The sequence below is a fragment of the Ambystoma mexicanum genome, chromosome 2p, assembly GCF_040938575.1.
Source record: "Ambystoma mexicanum isolate Mex_15411 chromosome 2p, UKY_AmexF1_1, whole genome shotgun sequence".
Lineage (NCBI taxonomy): Eukaryota > Metazoa > Chordata > Amphibia > Caudata > Ambystomatidae > Ambystoma > Ambystoma mexicanum.
Window position 1 is genome coordinate 1346446466 of NC_090923.1, and position 26078 is coordinate 1346472543.

Consider the following 26078-nt stretch of genomic DNA (forward strand, 5'->3'; position numbering starts at 1 on the left):
GTTTCAATTTGTTAAAAAAAAAAGAGACACCTTTTTTTAGGGGTAGCAAGGTAGACCAGAGGGGTAGCAAGGGAGACCTCCGTGCTCTTGAATGCACAGGTGGCTGCTATGTTTTGCAACTGTTAGAGTTTATATAATTACGACTTCATTAGTAATTGCTTGAATACTATTTTACATTAGCATCAGCAAGCTGGCAGAACACTTGTGTCATCTCTGAAAAAGAACTTGATTAACTAACTTACCGACTAAAAGCATATATCCAACATGACTAAAGAATATTGGCATTTGCAATGACAAGAAAGTATGATTTACAAGCTTGTAAAATAAATGGAGCTGATTTTTGGAAGATGTATAAACATGTGTATTGCCTATAATTATAATAAAATGCGAAAAACCCAGGCAATATTTTTTCTTGATTAAAATGAAGGTGCCCGGTATACTGACTTCATAAGATGTAGTTTTATACTTTTAAATACTAGCTATGTTTAAACTATCCACAAAGTATGGCACACATGTCAAAAGAGATAGGACAATTAATTTTATATTTGGATTAAGGAAGATGCAGCCCTGTCAAGTATGTCTAGATTTAAGTAGACTCCCAAAAATATTGATGATAGTAAAGATCGGACAGGGTGCTAATGGAAATAATTTGTATTGCTCAGAACAGATCCTGCAAAATCTTAAAGAGTTGTATTCGAATAGAACACTATTTTTCTGCTGGCTATCGTATCTTGGGCAACTCTTTGCTGATTTATCTGACCCCCGGAAGTGGACATGAATGCTCTAGATGGTGTGAATCTACATATATTACATGTAATGTCCAACCAATTAATATCCCAAAGATCAGACGACAGCTTAGCTAAGAACTTTATCCATGTCATAGAATTCTTAGGGAAAGGTTTCCACCTCTCCAGAATCTAACGGCTCCAGCTCCTAAGAGACACGATAATGCTTGTCACTGAAGATCCTGCCTATTTTTAAACTATATTGGGCTCTCAGAAATTGAGCAAAGTCCAGTGAGGTGCCGGTGCACCAGGGAAGACAGCAGCGGACCTCTACGCTGAAAGTTGAAACTGCATGGCATTGGAGGAGAGGAGTCTCCACAATGAGAGCTAGAAACAAGCCAGCAGTAATAGTTATTTCCCAAGAACGACCCTTTTCTGGCTTGTTCAAGTGCAGTGAACCCTGGCTCTGCCATCATCACCCTGACTCGCCTACACCATAGGACCGAAGAGGCTGGTGTCTTGTCAAAGGTGTCCATCATCTGCTGCCTGAATTCCTGCTTCAGGGTATAGGAGCTTGTGGGGAATTGTATCCTTAACATCCCTGCAGAGCGAGTGATGGCTTGTCTTTTTGCAGGAAGAGGAAAAAGGTTCTGCTTCGAAGTGTCACTTAGTGAGTTATTCTCTCACAATGCTTCCTCTTTTCCCATTTCAGTCCCCAGCACTAGAGGGGTGGGACTCCTCTTCAGTCTCAGTGACAAGGGTCTTCTTGGAGGAAGGTTCTGGGACTTCGTAAAGGGTGTTTTCCAGCCCTTACGGAGAAAAGTGCAAAACGTTGTTGTATGCTCTGAGAGGGCCTTAGGGTTCTTCAAATGGCACGAATTGAAGTCATACGTAACAAGTTCCAGCACAAAGGCAATCAATGCACACCTGGTGTAATCCAAAATAGATATCTGGCATGCACAATCCCTGCAGAGATTGAAACCCTCCTTTGGGAGATTCAGAATTATGCAGTAGTAAATACAAAAGCTATTGGCATTCCTAGCAAACTACTGAGTTGCCTGAAAAAGTAACTGAGGTCATGGGGCACTGCTGCCGATATATGTTCTGACTATGACGTCACATACAGCATCATGACCCCCAAATGGCGCCAAGTGGAGTACTGCACACCGTTGACACGCTAGAAAATATACCTGAGGTAAGGAGTCTGTGGGAGGAGGGAAATCATTAGAATGTGTGTGTGTGTGTGAGAGAGAAAGAAAGAGTGATGAAGAAAGGGTGAAATTGTGTGAGAGAGGGAGGGAGAGAGAAAGAGAAAGAGAAAGAGAGAGAGAGAGAGAGAGAGAGAGAGAGAGAGAGAGAGAGAGAGAGGGAGAGAATGTGTACATGTCCCTGTGAATGAATTGAGTATGTCTGCATGGAGGGACCACGGCCTAGGCGGCATATGGGGTAGCGACTAGTGGGGAAGAGAGTCAGGGGGCAGGTAGGTGCCTTCAATCAGATTTCTGATGGTAATCCTGCCATACTTTGGACACTAGCTGCAAGGCAAACTGTTATGGGACAATGCTGTCATGTATTGGCAGAGCAAGCATGAACATGTTTTCCTATATAAGCAATTTGCAGCATTATCAGGCAAAACCAACATGAGTGTGCTATTAATGTGGCAATAATAGCATAACTAGGCATAGCCAAAGTTAATGAGTTGTTGCAGTAGAAATACTGGCATTTATTGGCACAGTCAGCATGAAACGGCTTCTTTCAATAGCAATTTTGGCATTATTAGGCACATCCAACATTAATGTGCTCTTACAGTTCCAATCCTGACAAATATGGGCAGAGCCGGCATTAGCATGTTTTATTACAGTGACACAAACCTGGCATATATTGTGGGCACATGCATCATAAAAGTGTTTTAGAGTGGCAGTGCTGTCATATATCATGTGCACAGGCATCTTCAACATTTGCTTGGTAGTGCTGACATATAATGTGGGTGCATGCACCATGAAGTGTGTTTTAGAGTGGCAAAACTGTCGTATGCTGAGGGCACAGGTAGCATAGAAAGGAGCTGGAAAATGCTCCTGAGCATTGCTGGTGACCTGGCAGCTATTGGATATATTCATGTCTTACCCTACCAAACGAATTGTAAATTGTATGTCTTTTTATCACTTTTTTTACCATAACAAAAAGTGTGCTGGGAAATGTACCACCTTAACCCATCATTATTTTAAATGGAATTCTCTGAAGAGGAACCCACAAATCAGCATTGTATTTTCCGAGTTAACTCGATACACTCAGTTGTGCATACTAACGACATGGAAATATTTACACTCCTCCAGTTACAACATTCACCATCGGCCCCTGGAGTTAATAGCTCTCAAGATAAAACAATAAGCTCTTAAAGGGCTGACCTGGTTTTTCAAATGGAGCAGGAGAGGACTCCTACCCCATACCAGCCTCTGTCCCTGATGCTCCCCTTCTGCAGCTGGTCATGTAACATTCATTAGTTCCTACTTTGTGAAGGAGACAGAGGCCCAACCTTTAGGCTAGGCATCTTCCCGTGCACTACACCCCGCCTTGTGCAGTTCTCGTTTAGGGTCAGGGGACTGCATCAAACTCATTGCAAATGGCTCAATCCCCTGTATAAGTAAAGGCACTGTCAATGATGGGTCTCCTCATTACTGAAACACTTTAAAGAAGAACGAACCCTGCAATTAGAAGATGTTTTCACCATGTCTTAAATGCGGATTACTTGTAGGTTGCACCATTCTTTGCAGCTTATGTGCCTGGGTTTCCTTGTTTGTAGTGTGCAAATTCGACATTGCTGACTCACCTGCTTGAAGATGAGATCCAGCACCAAAGGGTTGTTGAAGCTATCCTTGGGATAGAAAACCTATAAAGGAAAAACAGATTGTTATAAATAGCCCGTCATTAGTAAAGGAGAGATTTGGAAAGTGGATGGAAACACTGCTGTACACTCGAATTATTAGCTCACACCCTGCATTCTGTTTTAGTGGGTGCAGGGCAGACTTCAGTCAGGATTTTATTCTTTAAGCTCCCACATTGGGTAATTGAATAACTTTGTACTGTATGGTACATACTGCAGACTATAACCACCTGTGCACTAAAAAGTGAAACCCTGCCTAGCAATAGAAGCACACAACTTTATTCCAGCACATAGCCATAAAAGTAAACATAAAAACAATAAAAAGCACAGACAAAATGCCAAGTTAAAAGTAAAGACTCACACAATATTACAGACTAAAATTGACAAGGAAGCTACCGATAACAGACCATGGTCATATTAATTACAGACTAGCATTTACATAAATAGGTAAAAATCATCAATATACAAACATCCACAAGAAAAAGCTATTGAACAATATATTTCCTTCTTAGGTGCCAAGTTCTGTCTAGCAGTACAAGCTTCTTCACTGTGCACTCCAAAGCACATGAAGTCTGTTCTGATGGTGATGGCATTGTTTCTGTGCAAACATAATTATTGCCTTCTATGCATGAGTTGTCAACGACTGTGCTAAGCACCAAATATGATGAAGATAAAAACGAAAGTTGACACAAAACTTCTGCAAAGTGGTCTGCAGCCATCAACTCCTTTTGGAAAATGCTACCAAGCCTGACGGCTCAATGATTTGGCACAAATAGAATTCACATCCAGTTAAGATGGAGGGCGATCACAGTTTAGAAAACCTGGTAGCTTGAGCAGTGGCCACAACTGGTGTGAAGATTAATATGAACTCTACCCTACTTAAAAGCCTTGTGCGTGCTTAGGTAAGGAAGTGTTTGGTACCTGCAATACTCAAGAGAGTTTCAGTTTCACAGTTCAATTGTAACACATCCGAAACATACAAAGGAACCTATAACTGGCTAGATTCTCAGTGTGCGCTACGTAGAAAAACCCTTCATCAGCAATGAAAAATACACTGAAATTCAGGTCACCATTAAGTTGTGATGGATTTAAATCAGTTCTAACTCAGGGTCAAGTAAATGAAGCATCCACTCCATGGTAATAAGCCACCACCTGTGGGGACAGTATTGCGTTTCTCTAAGCGAGGTCTACCTTTTGAGTCAAATAAGTATGGGCACTTTTATAACTAACATATCAGGTCCTTTGCTTGGGAACAGCTGGAAATGTTTCAGAAAAAGAGAACGATTTGCCGTTCAAATTTGGTAAGTAACAGACATCACATGTCAACATGGTCATGTTTATATGTGGCTGCAATTTAACCAGATATTTTCGCTTTGAATGTCTAGCCAAATCCAGGCCTCTTCCTATGGGTGTTTACAACTTGTGTAAGACCTGGCCGAGCAATGATTGTGAAATAAATGGTGTAGAGAAACATCATTGAGGCACATTATTAGCAGCCATTCAGTCAGGGAATATCTTGACAACCATTTGGTATAAGGGACCTGGAAGAAACCAGTCAGGTGGATCCATCTGGGCAACATACCTCTTTTCTTATGTATATCTTCCAGGGCACATTGCTGTAGGTGTAATACTCCTCACTATACTGGCGATGCAGCTGTGTCTGGACCTTCTCCGCTTCATCTGCCAGCACCCGGGAGACGATCACTAAAATATGAGGATGCAAGGAGAGCATAAGTGTCACTTTCCTCCATAATGCAGACCCTGAGAAGGGAGAATCAGTACAGCTGAAACATGTAAGAAACTGTTTCTCTTGCCTTTATGCAACAGGAAAATAAATAATTACGTATGTCCTTTAATGTTCTTTATGATGGATACGTTAATTCCTTTAAAATATTTCTCATCTTCCGAAATCCCCTTCGAACAGAGACTTATATCCTCTAGCTCTGCACCTTAATTTAAGTCTAGCTCCAGCTTGACACCAACTAAAGAATAACTACCGGAGTGATTTCAGGTCAGGGAGGAAGAGGAGGCCTACCCACTGTCCCCTTACTGCACAATAACATCACCAAGGAGGCTACGAACACCAGAGACTTTACTTACAAACTGAAATTCCAAGAATGTGAATTACTTTTTTAATTTTTCATACTTTATTTGGGACACTGAGAGCCTACCTGCATATAGGTTTTGTTTGTTAAACCCATGGGGAAAGAATAGGACTCGGCCCTAACAAGGACTGGGAAAAGTTTTGCTTTAGAGTTTTCTTCAATGCTCACGAGAGACACTAATATATGGTATGGACATGACTATCCTAACCACACATGATTTACATTTATGCACATTCTCGTTGGCTTTAGTTTATCTGATAATCCTAATAAAAACCTGTTGGGGAAACATATTCCATGTATGGGTCATGTATTATCTTTATATGCTTCATGATGCACCTTTGGTAAGAATGATGGCATTTTGGAAAAATACAGAAATGCAGGAGAGAAATAGAACATGTAACTCTGACACTCTCCTTGTAGATGTGGGGGCCACAAGACATGTGACTTTGAAGGATAAGAGTCACAAAGGGAATACATAGCTAGGCTTAAATGGAGCCACCATACAAATCAAATTAAGGTGCCAGGGAGGAAGAACAAAGTGCTTGGTAGGATATGCATTTGTAAGCCTTTTAAGAAGATATAATTCCACAGGTACAGAGAAATAATAATTTTGATCAGGTGTCCTTTAAAAATGGAGAGGACTGCCAGATAACCATTAACTGTGCCAACATTCAAAGCTGATTTGGACAATGAGAAAAAAACCTTTAAGACAGTGCTGTTAGAACATGAGAATGGGTGACGGTCTCCATCACACCACCACCTTGTAAACCTATACCAGTGGTAAGCATAGATGTACTTGAAGGATGGGCGCCTCACAGACAACATCACACCAAGAACCCCCTCAGGGTGGTCTCAATACTTGGGCAATAGGAAGGTACCCAAGATTAGCATTCTTTCATTGGGTGCAAGCATTCTACTGCAGGCAGCATCTGAAGATCATCCCTCCAAGGGATCTTTCAAGAAGAGCCCATCGGCATGTCCAGAATGGCTATGTACCTAGTTCTCCATGCCAAGGTGGAGTGAACAAGATTATGGTTGTTTCACTCTGCTTTAACTTCCTCAGCACCATAGGAATCAGCGGAATACACAATGCATCAATCAGTTCAAACTCACCTACACTCACCTGTGCATCTCCCAGGGCTCTCCAGCAGGAAACGCAGATCTGGCACTTCCTTTTCAAACTTGTCACAAACAGGTTGGTCCAAGGAACCCACTCCCCCCACATGAAGAGGATCTGCTTCACAATCTCCCCATTCAGCCCCCACTCATGTGACACTCTCTGTGCCAGTCCAGTGCATTCGCCTGAAAGATCAGACTGCCGGTAAGAAGATATCACATTGCCCTCGTTCTTGATCACCCAAAACCACTTGAGCATGTCCTTCCTGCAGGTGGAGTGTTAGGGAGAATTCTCTTATAAGGCAAATTTCCCAAACCTAGTGAGTCCCCCAGCAGCTTTGCTGGATTTTTGGGGTTTGTTTTTTTTCTCCTGCTAAGAGTGAGACTCTTTTCCTCCTACTCTTAGGCATGATTTGAGGTATGTCTTTGACTCTTTGTGAGTTTATGGGCTATGGGGTCTTTTACTCCATAGGGTATCATCTATTTTTTATGTGTGTTACACAGCACCCTCAGTGCAGTAACACAGGGGTGTCATAGTGACCCCCAAACATAGACTCCATACCCTGGGACTGACTACTGTCTCCCAGGGCATGTAAAGTCACCATTGACTTTACTAGTCCAAAATTGTGAAAAGAACCAGTACAAACCATCATATTGTAGAAGTACTGGAAGGGGTTAATTCGATTGCCCCTGGGTCTGTTTCCAAGGGGGCACTGTCCAGTCCCCCCTTGTCGGGTTTCTGGCTGGTGGCAGTGGTTACCATGCAAAATATTCCACCGGAATATTTCCTATGGGGTTTTCCCATTGATTTTAAACGCACCACTTTTTGGTGCAATATTAAAGATACCGCCTGTTTCTTTATTTAATATTAAATCAACGGTTGGGTCTTTTTGCCAGAACTCTTTTCTAAAATGGCGTTCGTGTCCGTCTCTGTAACTCCAACCAAGGTCGGGCCCTTTGTCCACTTTCTGGTGGGCTTCTCCACAGAAGCCCTCCAAATGGTGCCACTCTGTCTGGGTTCCACAGGATGTGTGGGGAGGGGAATTGGCACCCTGGACTGCGTTGCCTTAGTAACCCAAGTCGCAATCTATTCTGATTGGCCCAGCGGTGAGCCGCCCGGCTCACCACTTAGCATGTTTGAGTGACAGCTACGCTGTTGAATGGGTTTTTTTCTGCATAAAAGCAGGGCTTTTGGGACTGGAACTTCAGATGTCGCCACAGGACCTTAGAATCCGAAGAGGGAAGAAGCTGAGCCATCTGCAACAACGACACCACTGGTGGAGCCCTGCTGCAACAAACTCACCACTTTCCCAACGACAAGAGAAGATCTTCTACTGGACGAGTCTTCTTCCTTTGAGCTGGTGGGATCAACCAGTTCGGCCCTTTCGCCTTCCAAAGACGTCTCTTGGTCGAATCGCCCGTGCCAAGCACCCCGGCGGCTGGATAGCCAAGCTTCACCACTTTGACCGCGAATAAAAGGAACGCACCTTTTAACCGACGAACTCCGCGGCTAGTTTCATCCCTGGGCAGTGCAACGACTCCAAGTTTCCTCCTCGACGAGATCCTCTCTTCCCCTGGTCGAAACAACGAACTGCAACCACTGCCAGGAACAACTGCCACCACCGGAGCTTCCTCTCTCTTTAAGGTACTGTGTTCTGCCTGGCCTCCCTTTCCACGGATTGCTAAAGGTGACCCTTAAATCCTTGGCTTTCCAACTGGGTTGGCCCCAGACCTTCTAACTTTACTTCTTGAATCACCCCAATCTCTTTTGAACATTCTGAGAAGAGTTTTAGTGCATTTTAAACTGTGTGACCCTGGGCACATTTCGCTTTTTTCCATTTAAAGTGGGCTTGGCCTATGAACTTTGGCTCTACAGTGTATACTACCTTTACTCCCTTGCTTTGAACTTCTAAAAGTGTTGGGAACTGTTTTATTTTTATGCCCTGCCTTTTTTTCTCCCTTTAACTTAACTATTGGAGTGCCATCTAGGTTACGCGCTCACATCTGTTTTAACAAATAGTGATGTTTTAACTCTGACTTGTCTAATAGTTATCAAGGGAGGTGTCTATACTTTACCTGACTGTGTTTTATCTTGTTTTTGATTTAGAGTGCTAGTGTATTTGTTTTAAATAAATAATTATATACTTTTGATACAAAGCTCTGGTCAGTGTTTGTTTGCTCTACTGTGTTTTTAGCCCTATTGTGTATACTCTGTGTACTGCCCTACTCTTCTTGAGAGAAGTCTGACTGCTCAGCCACAGCTACCAGGTAAATCTGGGTGGTGCAGACTGCTACCAATTGGGTTTACTGCTCACTCCTGTAGTCTTAATCTTTTTGCAGTGTTCCCCAAGGGAACTGCACAGGATTCTGACTAACACGGAGTGCCCTAACATTGGCCATCTTGTTGCTGTAGTGCATGCGGGTGGTGTTGTTTGTCAGGACTTTGCTTGCCTTCTTAGACTGCTCAATGTAAGATACTGCAAATGAGCTTGCATCCCATTAAGGACGTATCTGTGACCAGGCTGATCATCGGCCATGGCTGCAGGAATGGGGTCCCTGAAGGAGGTTGGTTGTGAGTAGCTCACTAAACTGGCCCTTGCTGGCCTGTGGGTGGGACTAGGAGAATGCCGGTCCTGTCACCTTTGAACTGGGGGCCACTGGCTCTGCAGGGACCACTGTTGCAATCACACGTGTAGTCATGCATCCGGATTATGAAGATGCAGGGTGCCATGAGCCCTAGCATCCTCAAGAAAACCCCAGCTGGTGGTCCACTGTTTGGATGGAAGAGGGCTACCATCCTTTAGATGCTTGTCGCTCTCTCTGAGTGAGGGAAAGCCATGCGTCACTCTGCGTCCAGAACTGCCCCTATAAAATGCAGACATTTGGAGTGGACCAGAAAGGACTTTTTTCAGGTTGATGGAGAAACCTAACTTGTGGAGGAGGTTGCATATCATCCCGATGTCCTTTGATATGGACTCTTCGAACCGGCCCCAGAGGAACCAGTCGTCGAAGTAGGGTAAGACATGTCCTCTTTTCCTGTGAAGATGAGCTGCCTTTGTGCATACTCTTGCGGCCAAAGTAAGGCTGAAAGAGAGCACTGGGAATTTGCAATAAGAGCTTCCCACCTCAAATCAATATTTGCCACTACATTTCACAAGTATTCAATGGTAGGTACCCCCTACACCCAAAGCCTGGTTGAAATGATTTTTAAATTCTACCATATTCTACCCACACAAACACCAGACAAGCCAGACAGCATCATCTACTCATTTCTCTCTGCAAACTAACATGCACACAAAAACAAACAATTACCCGGTCGACACCCAGAGCATGGGACACCCTACCTTTTCACATCTGCACTGCACCCTCTATCACCACTTTCAGAAAGGGCTTCCAAACATATCCATTTCCCCACACATAACCCTCCCCTACTCCCTGCCCATCCTAATAGTTCCATCCTATCCCGAAAATATTTTGTAACTCATGTTTCATCTCCCAACTTTTTTCAACCTTTGAACCATATAAGGCTTTCCGAGACCGGGTAGGGTCAGTGCTGAACAAATATTCAAATACAATAAATAAGTAGAAGGAGTGTAGCAGCAAATGCTATATTAAAGCAAAAATAGATTAATATATCAATTCGAAATTATTCACAGTAACTTAAGTGAATTCCAAATGGTAGGTAGACTAATTAATTGTGCACAATTTGGAACTCATGCATTTTGATTGACCATTAGCCACGTTGTAGAGAAGCAAAGCATCATACAATGAGAATACCCTCACCAGGCACTGCAATACAAGTAGTGTAGTATGTAACAGTTGTCACAATTATTAAGCATGGGGAGCACAAACACAAACCCCACTTGTAAATAAATTGGCAAATGTATATTGTTTAAGAAAGGAAAGTTTGGGAATACATGCCAATTATTTGTCCAATATGCAGGTTACAGCTGTACAAAGGCACAGAAGTTGGACATTTTCAACAGAACACAAACATAGGCATTTGGTTTGATTATTTTGCCAGCACTTCCCGTCTAGACGAAGAATCAGAAGATGAACAGTTCTTCACAAACATAATGCAATTAATGTGGAACATGTGGGACAAAAAAATGCAAATTTGCATTATGGTAACACACGTAAATCTTACATGTGAAAAGGAAGCTTTTTGGAACTTTGTTGACAGTTGGGTATTCAAATCACTTATTTTCCTACTATGCATTTGCGAGCCTTTGGCAACTGGCCCCTTTAGTTTCTACCTGAGTGCAGCAGGGAACGGCTCAGTTGACTGCAATATTTTCTGTACAAATTGTGTACCTGATGCGGCCAGCAGTGCACATTAGTGTACCAGAGTTCCAAGTGGCAGAGAAATTGTAGAGCACTGAAGACTGGGGCTGTCCCAATAAGTGCAGGCTCAGTGGGGAGTCATTTTTACCTCTGATTACAGCAGCAGTTCAATAGTATTCAAATGCATGACCAGCCTGGCCTAGTTTCTGGGCTTAAGGTTCTCTTCAATGGTAGGGCCCATCTCATCTGAAGCCCTAAGCTTCTACTGAGCAGCCACCTCCCTTGCTCCCTGCACGCATCTGGCCTTTCCCACTACTCAGCCCACTCTACTCATGCCGCCACAGCTAACGCTTCAACAACTAATAGTATGTCATGTCTGTCAGCCAGAGCAGGCTGAATGGCAAACCTTCCCATGCAATCCTGGCTCTGTCTACGTTGCCATTGATATCTCATCCTTGCATTTCTTCCTTCTTGCCCGCCATGGCCCAGAGCAACTGGCGAGCAACATTTTAGGGTCAGTAGGGCAACTTGTTGCTCCTGAGGTACAGGTTGGGGACCACTGCTTTAGATACTCATCTGCCCTCTTGTTGTCATCCTGGTCTGTGGTGAGTGGAATAAACAGCAGAAACTTGGACTAAGGTACCTGGTACAATTCTACCTGAACAGTCCCAATATTAAACAATTATACAGGGAGAATTGTGAGAATGCACATTTAGTGGTAGCAATGCATTGCATTTGGTTTAGGATAATGTTTCAGATTTCATAACAAGGAAGAATTGAAACCTTTGCTCATTGCGTAGAATGGGTACAAAAATCATAGGTACCCACGCAGGTCATCTCTGCCTGTTTTTTTTCATCATGTCAACCACTTTGGAAAGTATAGTGTTTCTAGTGTTCTGCTGGTGAAAGAATGATTTCGACATGATAATAACCCAGGAATAATAAAAGAACACAAACTGAAAAGGAAGCAGAACAAATGAAGAGGTAAAATTATATCTAAACATATGCATTTGTTTGAAAATAACAAATTACTTACCTGTCCGTAATGTCCTTTCTGATGGACATTCCTGCCAAGGATTCCTCATCTTAGATATCTGTCTTCCAGCACAGTTGCACTTTGGAAATGTTCCATCTGCCTGGGGGGCACAGTGGGGATCCGAGCTGGCTTTGCCCAACGTCTCTACGCTCCCCACGCCAGACATGATGTCGGGGCCAGGCACCAAACCCTGTGACCTTAGATCGACCCACTTTTCCATAGCAGTCTGATGCTGAGGGACCGCAGAACCAAGAGGGGCAAGTAGGGAGGGTGATGTGGAATCTGTGGGAGAAACGTCCATCGCAAAGAACATTACAGAGACATACCCCGGGTCTGTGGATCAGTGGACTAATGCATCCACTACAGGGGGCTGTGTTTGACCTCATGGTCATAGGTTTGAATCCTGACAGGTCCGCTCGGCCCTTCATCCTGCTGAGGTCGATAAAATAAGTACCATTAAGTTGGTTAAGAATAAAAATCTGTTATATGCCAATAGCGCCAAGATGCTATAGATATATTTGATAGAATCCCAAATCAGTGCAGAGACCTGGAAGAGGGAGGACACAAAGGACACGACCTAAACCAGAAAACTGTGAACGACCACTCTGCCAAAACAAGTGTCCTGACCAGGCACAGAATCCAAGCATCAATCCTTTGCGAACGTGTACAAAGAAGTTAATGGGCCTTATTATAACCCTGGTGGTAGCCGTGCCTGCCGGAGTTGCATTTTATCCGGCGCCCGCGAATGGGCAATTACCGGGTCATGCCGAGTTTGGCGGACCCGGTAATTGCCCATTCGTGGGTGCCAGTAATAAGGGACTCCCCATCCCCATTCAGCCCCATAGGGCTCAATGGGAATGTGGAGGGCGGTAGCACCAGTACCGTTCATAACGGTACTGGTGCTACCATCATGTTCAGCTCGCAGGTGCCGGTCCGCCCGCCAGGTCTGACCTGGCGGGCAGATGGGAACCCGCGAGCAGGACTTGTAGTATGGCGGTGCGGTAGCAATGGTGCCAGTAGCTTACTGGCACAGTTGTTACCGTAGCGCCAGGGTTATAATGAGGCCCAATGTCTCTGACTGGCATATGTCCAGAACAGGGACTCCACATTGCAGTGCATAGGTGGAAGCTAGACCTCTGGTGGAATGAGTTCTGAGACCCGTAGGCATATCCTTACCAGACATATCGTAGCATTCCGAGATGCGGAGGATAATCCACCTTGGCCTTGGCAGGTGTGGTGTCTCTCCTGCAGGGGACCACCCTGGGAGAAAGTAAGGCCTGCATGGTGCCTAAAGAAGACATGGACACCAGAGCTGTGTCAAACACATCTTTACTCACCCCTACTTCAATTGTACTAACTCTCTTCACGTCACTTTCCTTACCTACCCGCGCCCCGGTCCCGCCCCACCCAAACACTAGACAGCCCAACCCGATGCCACAACCCCTCACCCCCATTTAAACAACAGGTTTGTCACTTTACCCCACTTATTCAATAAGCCTCCTCTGCGTCATCCTGACCCTCTGAGGTCTTTCGAATCTCAATTCTGGCTGTTCAGATCTGTTCATTGGCTCAGGACCAGCTCTGTCAGCCCCACCCGAATCCTCTCCATCCCCTTGATAAAATTCATCAGATGAGTATATGTCCTCCTCTTCTCTTCTCTTCTCTTCTCTTCTCTTCTCTTCTGGTGCTCATCTGCCACCAGCTAGCAGTTGGCAGTTTCCTGAAGTGAGAAGAGTTCCCGGTAACATGTTGCTGATACCCTTCTGTTGTTATCAAGGACCCATTCTTCCCAGTTATTAACAAAGGATCCTCATGGAAAGTAGCAGTGTGCTTGCTGGCTCGAGGTTGTTTTACAACCACCCCATCTCCAGGGTCTACTTTAGATTCCTTTGCACATCGCATGAAGTCAGTGTTTTCTTTCATTTTCTCTTTTGTAGCTCCATCAGGGGCCCTCATAGTGTCGTCTTCCGCGTATTTCTCTGACTCACTGGGTTGATGTGGTATCAGAGTGCAGATGTTTCTGCCAAACATTACTTCAGCAGGACATTTTCCTGTGGAGCTGTGTGGTGTACTCCGATAGTCCTGTAGTAGCTGATGCAGCACCTGTTCATAGGGTTGTCACGTCAGATGAGATACCTGGAGTGCCCTCTTTAGATATGCCATGAATTTGATTGTCCCATTTGCCTAGATAGTGGGGTTATTTTCCTGTGTAGGAATCCAAGGTATTCTGCAAATGTCCGAAAGTCTTGGCTTGTAAATAGAGGCCCATTGCCGACTTCACCTTTCTGGGAATGCCATAGGCAGTAAATACCCTGTCCAGGACCGGTATCACATGATGCACTGCTGTGGACATCAATATCTGGGCATCCGGGAACTGCAAATACATATTCATCACGGCTAGTACATATTATCCCCCTTCAATGGATCCAAAGAAATCAACGGCAACTTCCACCCACACCCCTTCTGGCAGTTCTGTCATTTGAGCGGTTCGGGATGTCTTGCCAGTGTGATAAGGCAGCAAGTGGAACATACTTTGAGTAGCTCCCCAACCAACACATCCAGTCTCAGAAACTATACCTTCTGTGTTAGCATTCTCATGGTTGACACAATCCTTCTTTCCCGCTCATGTGCCAACTTCACCACTTGATCCGTTAAAGATGTGGGTATGACTAGCTTATCTCCCTTGAGTAAGTGTCTCATCCGATACAGCCAGTTCATCCTTTAATAGTAGAAGGTTGTCCATGTCCCGCTTTACCTCCTCTGATTGTTGCTTACCCCTCTCCTTCGCCCTTTTCCACCTTCCTGATTGTAGCCCTTCAATGATGATTTGCACTGCCACATCTTTCTCCACCTCTTGAGCAATTTTCACTGGATCCACCCCTTGCGGCATCACTTTTTGTACAGCATATCTGATGTTCTGGTGCTTCAGCCTTTCTAGGGTATCATGACAGGAAATCGGCAGGATTTTCCTCCTTCCCTGGTCGGTGAGTCAAGTCAAATGCATAGTCTTGCAGACGAAGACCCCACCCAGCTATGCCAGGTGGCATTTTCACTTGGGGGTTGCCATTTAGAAATAGAAGCCTGGTGGTCTGTTAAGAATGTAAAAGGTATCCCATATAGGAACAAGTGAAAGTGCTCACAGGCCAGACTACTCTCTTTCTCGGCCTGTGAGTATGCTTCTTCAGTCTTTGACAGGCTTCTACTCGCATACGAGATGTGTCTTTGTGGGGTGTTGTCATCTGCACTTTGTGACTTGCATCCACAGTTAGTTCCATGTCTCTTGTGACATGAAAATAAGCCATGTTTTCTGCATCAGATATGCTATCCCGGATGGTGGTGAATGCATTCTGGCACTGTGTGGAACAGCAAAATGGCACCTGTTGCTTTGTGAGTGCCTTCAATGGTTCATTAATTGTTGCAAAGTCCTTGATATATTTTGTGCAATAACTAGCAAGCCCTAAGAAAGATCGAAGCTCTGATACATTTGTTGGAGGCGGTGTCTCATTCAGTGCTGCTACCTTCTCAGGATCTGGTGTCATTCCCTTTTCAGAGAAGATGTGCCCAAAGAACCGTAAAAGTACCTTTTCACCTTTTCCTAATGTCACACTTCTCCTTGCTGGGGGGGGGTTTGCAGCCTCCAATGCCATGCATACTCTGGACAGCGTATCATCATGTTTCCCCTCCTCACACTGGTGCCAAGGACCAAAATGTCATTGCTATAGTTAATGCAATTTGGAATGTGTTTTATTACATTATGTATTTCAGCATGAAATAATTCCGCCACCGAAGAGACACCAAAACTCAACCGCTTGTAGCTATGTAGCTATAGAGGCCAAGTTGAGTCACAAAGGTGGTGATATAGTGGCTTTCCGGGCTGAGGACTAGCTGATAATAGCCCTTGTTGAGGTTGAGTATAGAAAATATCTTGGCACCATTCAATAATCATATCAGTGATACGGGCGGCTAGGTGGCGTTCCCTATTAAGGCCTGGTTTGGTCTTCTCATATCCACACATAGTCGTATGGTGTCTGATCCTTTCTTTGGGGTACCGGGCACTATGGGTGACACTCATGGAGTCGGTCCGGCTGCCGATTATGTCCTGCTCCAAGAGTTTGTGGAGGTCTTCCTCTACCTGCCTCTGTATGCTGATGGGAATGCCTCTGTAGTGCTGGGCTACTGGTGGGACTTCATCTATGTAAAGTTTGATCTGTTTTTTCTTTAGTTTCCCAATACCTTTAACTAGTTTTGGGAACAGCTGGTCTATTTTGTCTGCTGTATTTATATAATTGTTGACCATTGTTGGCTTAATACATGTATCAGTCCCATGTCAATGGTGGTTTTAAAACTTCGAATGCACCTGCAGTCTGTTGCCATCGACATCACATGCACAGGTATTCTTCTTTCTTGCATTTTGTACCTGAATGGTGCCTCAAAATATCTTATGCAGGTTAGCAGGGACTTGGACCCATACAGGTAAACGTCGACCTCTGACGGGCCAAGCCTAAGAATTTGTGGGAGAGTTCTGTATACTTGCTCACTGATGACACTGACCGTAGCACCTGTGTCGATGGGGAATTCCATCTGCTGCTCACTGAGGTACATGAATAATATGGGACTGTGTTCTGTGGCATGTTTGTTTCCCAAAGCATACAGATACCCTTTACGTCTTTGCTCTCCTTCCGATGAACTAAGTTCAGTTTCGGACGGGTACTGCTCCACCAAATACCTGATGTGGTCCTTGGATTTTCTTACAAGCCGTGCTGTCGACATGCAATATCTTCTGTGGTACTTCATCTTTCTCTCTTCCCCAGAGTCATCCTCCCGCTGTCCCCCTTCTCTGTATTTACCATGTATCTGCGCCGCCATTTGGAGAATTCTCTGTTAAGGCTAATTTCCCAAACCTAGTGAGTCCCCCAGCAGCTTTGCTGGATTTTTGGGGTTTATTTTTTTTCTACTGCTAAGAGCGAGACTCTTTTTCTCCCACTCTTAGACATGATTTGAGATATCCTTTGACTTTGTAATGTGTTTTATGGGCTTTGGGGTCTTTTACTCCATAGGGCTTCATGTGTTTTTGGTATGTGTGTTACACAGCACCCTCCGTGCAGTAACACAGGGGTGTCATAGTGACCCCCAAACATAGACTCCGCACCCTGGGACTGACTACTGTCTCCCAGGGCATGTAAAGTCACCATTTGCTTTACTAGTCCTAAATTGTGACCAGAACCAGTACAAATCAGCATAGTGTGGACGTACTGGTAGGGGCAATTCGATTGCCCCTGGGTCTGTTGTTCGAGGGGGCACTGTCCAGTCCCCCCTGATCGAGTTTTGGCTGGTGGCAGTGGATACTACTTTTTATATTCAACTGCAAATATATTCCTATGGGATTTTCCCATTGTTCGAGGTTACCACTTTTTAGCATAGCCTCAAACATACAGCCGGTTTATTAAATTAATAATAATTCACCGGTTGGGATTTTTTGCCAGAACTCGGTGCCAAAATGGCGTCTCGTGTTCGCTTTTGTAACTCTAACCCAAGTCGAGCCCTTTGTTCCACTTTTTGGTGGGCTTCTGCACAGAAGCCTCCAAAAGTGGTGCCACTCTGTCTGGGTCTACAGGATGTGTGGGAGGGGGGATTAGGCACCCTGGACTGAGTTGCCTCTGCAACTCAAGTCGCACTCTTGTGTGATTGGCCCAGTGGTGAGCCGAGCATGTTTGAGTGACAGCTAGGACTGATGAATGGGGGTTTTCTGCATAAAAGCAGGGCTTTGGGGACTGCAACTTCAGAACTCGCCACAGGACCAAAGAATCCGAAGAGGGAGAAGCTGAGCCAACCTGCAACGACGACACCACCGGTGGAGCCCTGCTGAACCGCCTCACCACTTCCCGACGACAGAGAAGATCTTCATCCCGGAGAGTCTTCTTCCTTTGAACTGGTGGGGATAACCAGTTCGCCCTCCTTTTCGCCTTCCTGGATCGTCTCGTGGTCGAATCGCCCGTGCCAAGCACCCCGGCGACCGGATAGCCACGCTTCACCACTACCGCGAATAAAAGGGTAGTACCTTTTAACTGGGAAACTTTGCGGCTGGTTTCTTCCCTGGCAGTGCAACGACCACCAGCTTTCCTCCACGTCGAGATCTTCTTTTCCCCTGGATGAAGCACCGACTTGCACCCGCTGCCAGGAACAACTGCCCCCGCTGGAGCTTTGTCACCATTTCAGGAGTCTGTGTCCCGACTGGTCTCCCTTGTAACAGACTGTTCAAGGTGTCCCGTAAATCCTTGACTCTCTATCCTGGGGTGACCTGGGACCTGTTAACTAACTTTTTCTGAACTGATCCAAGCCTTTTTGAACTATCTGCAGAGACTTTTAAAGTATCATTCAACTGTGTGATCTTGGACACATTCCGCCTTGCTCTCTCCAAGAGTGGACCTGGCCTATGAACTTTCTTGCTCTACAGTAGACTCTGCCTTTTCTGACTTGCTTTGGTTCTTTTAAAAGTGTTAGTATTGTGTGTTTTCCTAATTCTGCCTTTCCCCTCCCTTTTTAATTAACTTATTGGAGTGTCATCTTAGGTTAAGCGCTCACCTCTGTCTGCAAATAAGTGGTGTTTAACTAAGACTTGTTCAATAAGTAATCAGGGATGTATACATATTGATAGTGACTGTGTTTGAACTTGCTTGCAATATTAGTGTTAGTGTATTTTTATAAGTGTGTTTTTAAATAAATAATTATATACTTTTATACCAAAGCTCTGGTCAGTGTTTGCTTGTGCTACTGTATTTTGGTACCTATTTTGTATACTCTATATACTGGGCCTCATTACGACCCTGGCGGTAAGTTCCGTAAATTACCGCCATGGCGTAAATTACGTTAACGCCGAGTAGCGAAGACGTAAATAGCACCTAATTCCGACCCATCGGGCACGTGCTTTACGCCATGGCGGTAATGTAAAGTACGCCATGGCGCTAATGGGCCAAAAACGGCCCTTACCGCCATCGCACACCGTCCATGGAGCACTACCGCCACGCACACCATAGCGGTCACCGTACTTAGCGGTCACCGCAGTTAGCGGTCACCGTAAATAGGCGGAAGCGGAAATAGCGCCATCGCGCAGGAACGGGAAATGGCATGGCGGCCATCTTTAAAAACACAATCCATCGCCATCCTCCACTACCATACCTCATCCGGCCCCCATAACCATCCACACCCATCACCCACCCCAAAACCACATCCAACATGCCCAACGTTGTAAAAAAGGCATGTGACAGGCAGCGCCAAGACCGCTTCACCAAGGAGGAACTTAACATGCTGGCAGAGACCCTGCAAGAGAATGCGGAAGTCGTATTCTCGACACAGATGACAAGGGCGGCTATCATGAAGAAGAAGGCGATATGGGCCCTAGTGGCACAGCGAGTGAGTGCAGTGGGGGCCGCACCCCGCACAGCCCAGCAGTGCCGCAAGCGCTGGGATGATCTGAGGCTCCGTGTCCGTAGCATCATTTCGGCTAACCGCAACCTAGCCATGTCAACTGGCGGAGGCTCAGAATCACCTATCAAGCTCCAGGCGTGGGAGGAAATATGCGCATCCACCATAGGGATGGAGAGCATTGAAGGTGTCGGAGCCATGGAGAGAGGAGTGCCGACCCCAGGAGACGCAGGTAGGTGGCCAGAGCTATGCATGCCACACTCAACAAAGCCCCACTGTGCGAAGTACCCAGTTGCCCCATAGTGCACATGCAACACATCGACAGGTGAACGTGCACAGACACATCCCAACACCACCCTGCAAACAAGCAGCATGCACACCCTAACTGCTGGAACACATATAGCACCATGCTACCTCCACACAAAAGCCACCAAACCTGTATGAAATGCGCTGCATGCACCGACTGTATAGATGTCATCCCCTAATGCACGTCCAATGTCCGCGGACCCATCAATAACACATCCCTCCTTTGCTCCACCACAGATTCCGACACAGAGCCCCAGGAAGAGGGCAACACCGCATCCTGTTCCTCCAGAATGGCCAGCCCGCAGGCATCCACCCCAGCCGTCCGGAAGGGAACCCACCGGCAGCCACCAACCCTGCCTGGGGTAGAGGACAGGCAAGTGCCAGCCCCCACTACTGCTGACACAGACACAGCAGCAGCAGCAGACATGCCACTAGTTGTGGCCACTGAGGGGACAGCCTCTGCCGCAAGCAGCACCCTTGGGGAGAGTGCAGCCATAGCGGCAGACTCTGACAGCGGGCCAACCAGCATTGAGGACATTGATGTTGAAGGGCCCACTGCCCATCCACATTCCCCCGCAATTTCCCTAAGCCCCCTGCAGGCGGATGCCACACAGGGGCAGTCCGACTCCGACGAATGGCCAGCCACCCCATCCCCCCAGCCTGAGGTGGGCATCGCACCGGAGATGCAAATGGCACTGGCCATAGGCCAGCAGAACCAGCAGGCACTACAGGACATTGCAACACGGCAGCAACAACTGACTGACCTCCTCAATGCACATGTGGCACAGTGTGGTGGGCCAAGGGATGCCATGGAGCGGTCAGCTGACCGTGTCACAGCTGCCATAGAGAACTCCACAAGGAGTATATGCACTGAGCTAGCGGCTGTGCGCAATGAACTCAGTGAACTTGTGCACACCATCAGGGACATGCGACCGGATGTGGGGCGTGGAGCCTCATCAACCACCAGCTCAGCACAGAGCAGCCCCGTCCGTAGATCTGGGCGCACTCTCCGCAGCACGGCCAGGGGTGCCCCAGGGGCCATGGGAGGGGATACACATCCTTGACTTGCCTGATCAGCAGGACTACTCCGCACCTTGTAGCACGGACACTACTGCACCATTGTTGGGGTGTTCAGGGGGGAGGTGGGAGGGGGGAGGGGGTGTGTTGGGGTGTTCAGGGGGGAGGTGGGAGGGGGGAGGGGGGTGTTGGGGTGTTCAGGGGGGAGGTGGGAGGGGGGAGGGGGGTGTTGGGGTGTTCAGGGGGGAGGTGGGAGGGGGGAGGGGGTGTGTTGGGGTGTTCAGGGGGGAGGTGGGAGGGGTTTGGGGGGGTGTTGGGGTGTTCAGGGGGGAGGTGGGAGGGGGGAGGGGGTGTGTTGGGGTGTGCAGGGGGGAGGTGGGAGGGGGGAGGGGGTGTGTCACAAGATTTCACTGTTGCAATACACATTTATCATTACCACAAACCAAATGTGTTGACATCTTTATTGCGTCCATGTGCTACATTGTTGTAGAGTCCACAGTGTGCATGTCCCACACACACACAGTGCGCCGAGTGCCGTCTCCATGTGACACGCATACGCTGTGTGTGCTAGAAGCATTGGTCAATGAGAGTCTGACGCATGACACGCCCCTCCTGTGCATCGCTGCCTCCTTGAGGTGGTGCCCCATCCCCACCCTCATCATCCTCATCGTCAGGTGGTAGCAATTCTACGTCAGGGGGCAGGGGCACATTTCTTCTGACGCACATATTGTGTAGCATGACACATGCCATGACGACCATTGCAACCTTCTCATGCCGGTACAGGAGTGCCCCGCCAGACCTGCTGATGCAGCGGAAACGTGCCTTCAGTAGGCCAAAAGCTTGCTCGATCACTACACGCGTACGGGAATGGGCACGGTTGAAGTCCTCCTCATGCTGGTTCTGTGGGTTTCGGACTGGTGTAAGGAGCCACCTCTTCAGGGGATAGCCTGCATCACCTGTATGTGGGCAAGAATGTATGCGTCAGGGATGAGCTTGAGTGATGTACATGAAATGCCACCATGAATTGCATTGAACATTGATTTTGCAGCAGTTTCTTCTGTGCTACTGGTTTCACACCGTGCAACCGCTATATTGTTATTGTTATTGTTATTTTGCACTTATATAGCGCCTTATATACCATTGGTATGGTCTGAAGGCGCTGGTAGGTTGAACGTCCTTGGGAACCGAAGTTCAGATCAGTAGAGAGAGTAGGGAGAGTCAAAAGGTGCGTGTGAGCACCGGGTATGTGTGCAGCTCGTGCGGTACTTGTGTAATAGCTGCTTCTTAGCGGCAGATGTGGTGGTTGAGAGATCAGGATAATGTGTTTGTTCAGGCAGGATTTATCCAGGACGGATGTGGCTGCGTTAGGCCTGAGGAAAACGCCTGGCTGGGGGTGTGAAACCAGCAGTGTTTACATAGATTGATGTGGAGTAAGCGGTGTTAGTATGGGAACAGTTATACCGAATGGTGTCATAGTATCTCTGTGTTCTAGTTGAGTGGTGATGTAAAGGAGAGAGTAAGCGTGGTGGTGTGATTTGATGGGTTATATGCTCTTTCAATGTGCACATTTATTAATGCAACTTTTCCCAGAGAGGGTACCGGGCAAACTACAAAAATCATTTTCCCACGAGAGGCTAATGGGCGGTTTTCTAAATACTATTTTCCATAGAGAGGCTATTGGGCACACTTCTAAATTCAGTTATCTAGAGGCTATTGGGTACATTTCTAGGTGCAACTTTATGGAGCGTCTATTGGATATACCTCTATAATCGACTTTCACAGAGTGTGCCACATGTCTCACATGTGCCGCTTCTGAATTCCAAGGCACGAGGTATGCAGGGGTGACATGTGCCTTGTGAGTGCCGATCCACTGTGTCCGTTCAGGCTGTTTCTGTAGGTGACCTGGCACGTGTCCCGTGAGGGTTGCATTCACATGATAGCGGGAATGCAGTCTGGCTCATCATTACCCCAGTGAACAAGACTGTTGCCCATGGGGACAGTCTGTGGGCCTTGCTGTCTGTGTTTTGGTGCATTGTTCTTCCAGTCCATCATGTGCCTCCTTTGGGCACAGTCATGGGGAACAGGCCTTTCAGTAGGAGCTGTTGGTGACGTGCATGGACGTACATTTCTTTGGAGTGTATGTGGTCACGGTATGGTCAGTGCACTTGTAGGTGGTTGTGTCAGGGTTGGGTGACACCTTCATTGACATGTCAGGTCTTCTTAGGTCAGGCCTCATGTATGCAGGTGTCAGGTGACGTGAGTGCTGCCTCAGGGTGTGTTGTGGCTAATGCTAGTCGCAGCCAGATGGAGCATGCATCATTCCCCCCCCCCCCCTTCCCGCCAGTTGGAGTATGCATCATTCCCCCCCCTGCATTGGTATGTCAATTACACACCCACTTCACATTTCAATGCCCATGACATTGGACTCACCGAGTAGCCAGGTTCTGGGCCCTGCCTGTTGCTCCATGTAGCGTGGTAATGTTGAGTTCCTCAGGACCAATGAATCATGGGTTGATCCGGGGAATCGGGCACAACAATGTGTGAAGATACTGTTGGAGTCACAGACCATTTGCACGTTGATTGAGTGAAATTGTTTGCGGTTCCGGTACGGTACCTCCTGGGCACGTGGGACCGTCAATTCCACATGGGTGCAGTCGATGGCACCAATGCAACCAGGTATGCCAGCTAGTGCATGGAAACCCACTTTGGTGTTGGCAATCTCCTGGGCAGTCCGTGGTAGTGAGATGTGGTCATCTGTGTGCTTGAGGAGTGCATCCAGCACTTGCGTCAGTGTACGCGAAAACGATGGTTGTGATATGCCATGCAAGTGCCCTACTGTGTGCTGGTAGGTGCCTGTGGCCAGGAAGTGGAGCACGGACACTACCTTCAGTAGGGGGGGGTGGCGGTGGGTGTTTCAATCATGCTGGCGATGTCGTTGTGTATCATGTCCACGATGGTGGTGATGGTGTCCCGGTCCAGTCGATACAGGGTGTGGATCTGCTCAGCGGTGAGGTTGAATGGGTTGGGTCTGACGCGTGGGATTGGGGGCTGCCTGCGTGGTAGCACTGGCTGTGCTGGTGGGGCATGCTGGGCCTGCCTTGCCCTCCTTCTCCTCCTGCGTCTCCTCTGTGCAGCCTGTTGTTGTTGTTGTAGTTGTTGTTGTTGTTGTTGTAGTTGTTGTTGTTGTTGTTGTAGTTGCTGTTGTAGCACTCGCATTGCTATCAGGTCCTCCAGCCCCAACATTGCTAGTCCTATCGGTAGCATTGTGGTGTGTGACTGGGTGTGGGCAGGGGTGGGGTGTGCTCTTTTTGTGCTTCCTGTGTCTGTATTGCCTTCACCTGTGCTGTTTCTGTGCACCTGTGGCAGCTGCATTCACTTGACTTGTCCCTTTGCGGTTGATTCGCGATGGCGTTGTTAGCGCCATGGCGGTAAGGTACTTTACGGGCTGGGTGATGGCGTAAGGTGCATGTCCGCTTGGGTCGGCATTCGCGTACCTTACCGCCATGGCGCTAGTTACGGTGTGGGAGGTCGCGTGCACGCGCCCTTGGCGCAGTTAGCGGCAGCGTTGTCTACGATGCCGCTAATGGCATCGTAGTTAACGGTCAGGGGTCGTAATCGGCCCTAGCGGAAAACGATGGCGGTAATCGTTTACCGCCATCGTTTTACGCTTAGCGCCAGGGTCGTAATGAGGCCCACTGTCTAAATCGTCTTCAGAGAAGTCTGAATGCTCAGCCACAGCTACCAGGTAAATCTGGGTGGTACAGACTGCTACCAATTGGCTTTACTGCCAACATCTGTAGTCCTAAGCATTTTGCAGTGGTCCCTAAGGGAACTGCACAGGTTTCTGCCTAACACTAGTGTACAGCGGTGGGATTTGTATTGAGTATACATTTTAGTGTGCTTATAGATACCTTAGTGCAACTAACCACAAAGCTTAGCACTAAAAAGTTTATTTTCTAACCTATCAACTATGGAAAGTTATACTCAAGAGTCCCTTGCTACAAAAACTGTTGATTGTTTAAGAGTTCTCTGTAAGCATAAGAATCTCCTGACTAAAGGCAAGAAAATGGAGCTAATAGAAAGGTTGTTAGCAAACCAAAGTCTGGATGGTGGTTCAGAGAAACATACCATTCCAGCAAATGTAGATAACAGTAATGATATTGATATTGATCAAAGTATTGATAATCTTGGGTCAGAACCAGAAGAGGAGGGTGAGGATGATGAAGTTGTCCCCCCTCGGCCTCTGCCAGGTCCCACAATTAGTCCTCAATGTCTTGAACTAGAGAAAATGAAACTTGAATTGGAGTTAAAGAGACTTACTGCTCAAACAGAACAAAGGCACCAAGAACTAAGACTCAAGGAAATGGAGCTCAAGCATGAGCTAGAGATGAAGAAATTGTCTGTGGAAAATGCTTCTCTCTCCAGATCCTCTAGGAGTTCCAGTCCCAAAAGACCCTGGATGGCTAAAGAGCTTATGGGTATGTATGAGCCTAAGTTGGATGTGTTGGATTGGTTGAGTCTGTTTGAGCATAATCATGGGCTCCAGAACATCACAGGAAATTAGTTACTTTCCTGGTTGTTCTCTAGGCTCCCCCCTGTTGCAACTGATGTGGTAATGGGGTTGGGGGAGGAGGATAAGAAGGATTATGAATGTGTGAAGCTAGCTTTGATAGCTAGATTTGGGAAGACCGCTTCCCAGTACCTTAAGAGGTTTAGGACCCTCAAAAAGCATGATGGTACCCCTTGGGCTACCTGGGTGAGTGAAAGTTTGAAGAACTTAGAGGGATGGAGTAAGGGTTACAAGGTGAACACTTATGAGGGAATGAAGAATCTTGTGATGTTGGAGTCAATTTATGATGCCTGCTCTCCTGAGCTCAGACAGCACTTGGCTGATTCAAAGGAATTAGATTCCAGAAAACTAGCTAAGGCTGCTGACTTGTGGGTTGCCAACAGGGCTACTCACAAGGACTCTGGGGTAACTCAGAAAAAGGATGAGGGGAAACAGCCTAAAAAGGACTCCAAAGAGAATTCTAATAATTCCAATCCCAAAGAGGGCCCCAAATAAAACAATAAGGGTAAGCCACAAGGGAAACCGAATCAGGCTAGTGTACCTTCTGGTGCCAAACCAGAAGGAGGTCAGAGCAAGCCACCATTCCAGAAAGCATTTGGTAAATGCTATGTTTGTA

At 46.8% G+C, this 26078-nt stretch overlaps 1 protein-coding gene across 2 annotated transcripts in view; it reads right to left on the reverse strand.

Moving 5' to 3' along the window:
• Positions 1 to 26078, reverse strand: part of MYO15A (myosin XVA) — a 3541761-nt gene that overhangs the window by 1590540 nt on the left and 1925143 nt on the right. For both annotated transcript variants that reach the window (XM_069645706.1, XM_069645705.1), the window contains exons 41-42: positions 5189 to 5310; positions 3553 to 3612 (exon numbers count right to left, since the gene is read on the reverse strand). In XM_069645706.1, coding sequence (XP_069501807.1) covers positions 3553 to 3612; positions 5189 to 5310 — 182 coding nt within the window. The remainder of the gene's footprint in view (positions 1 to 3552; positions 3613 to 5188; positions 5311 to 26078) is intronic.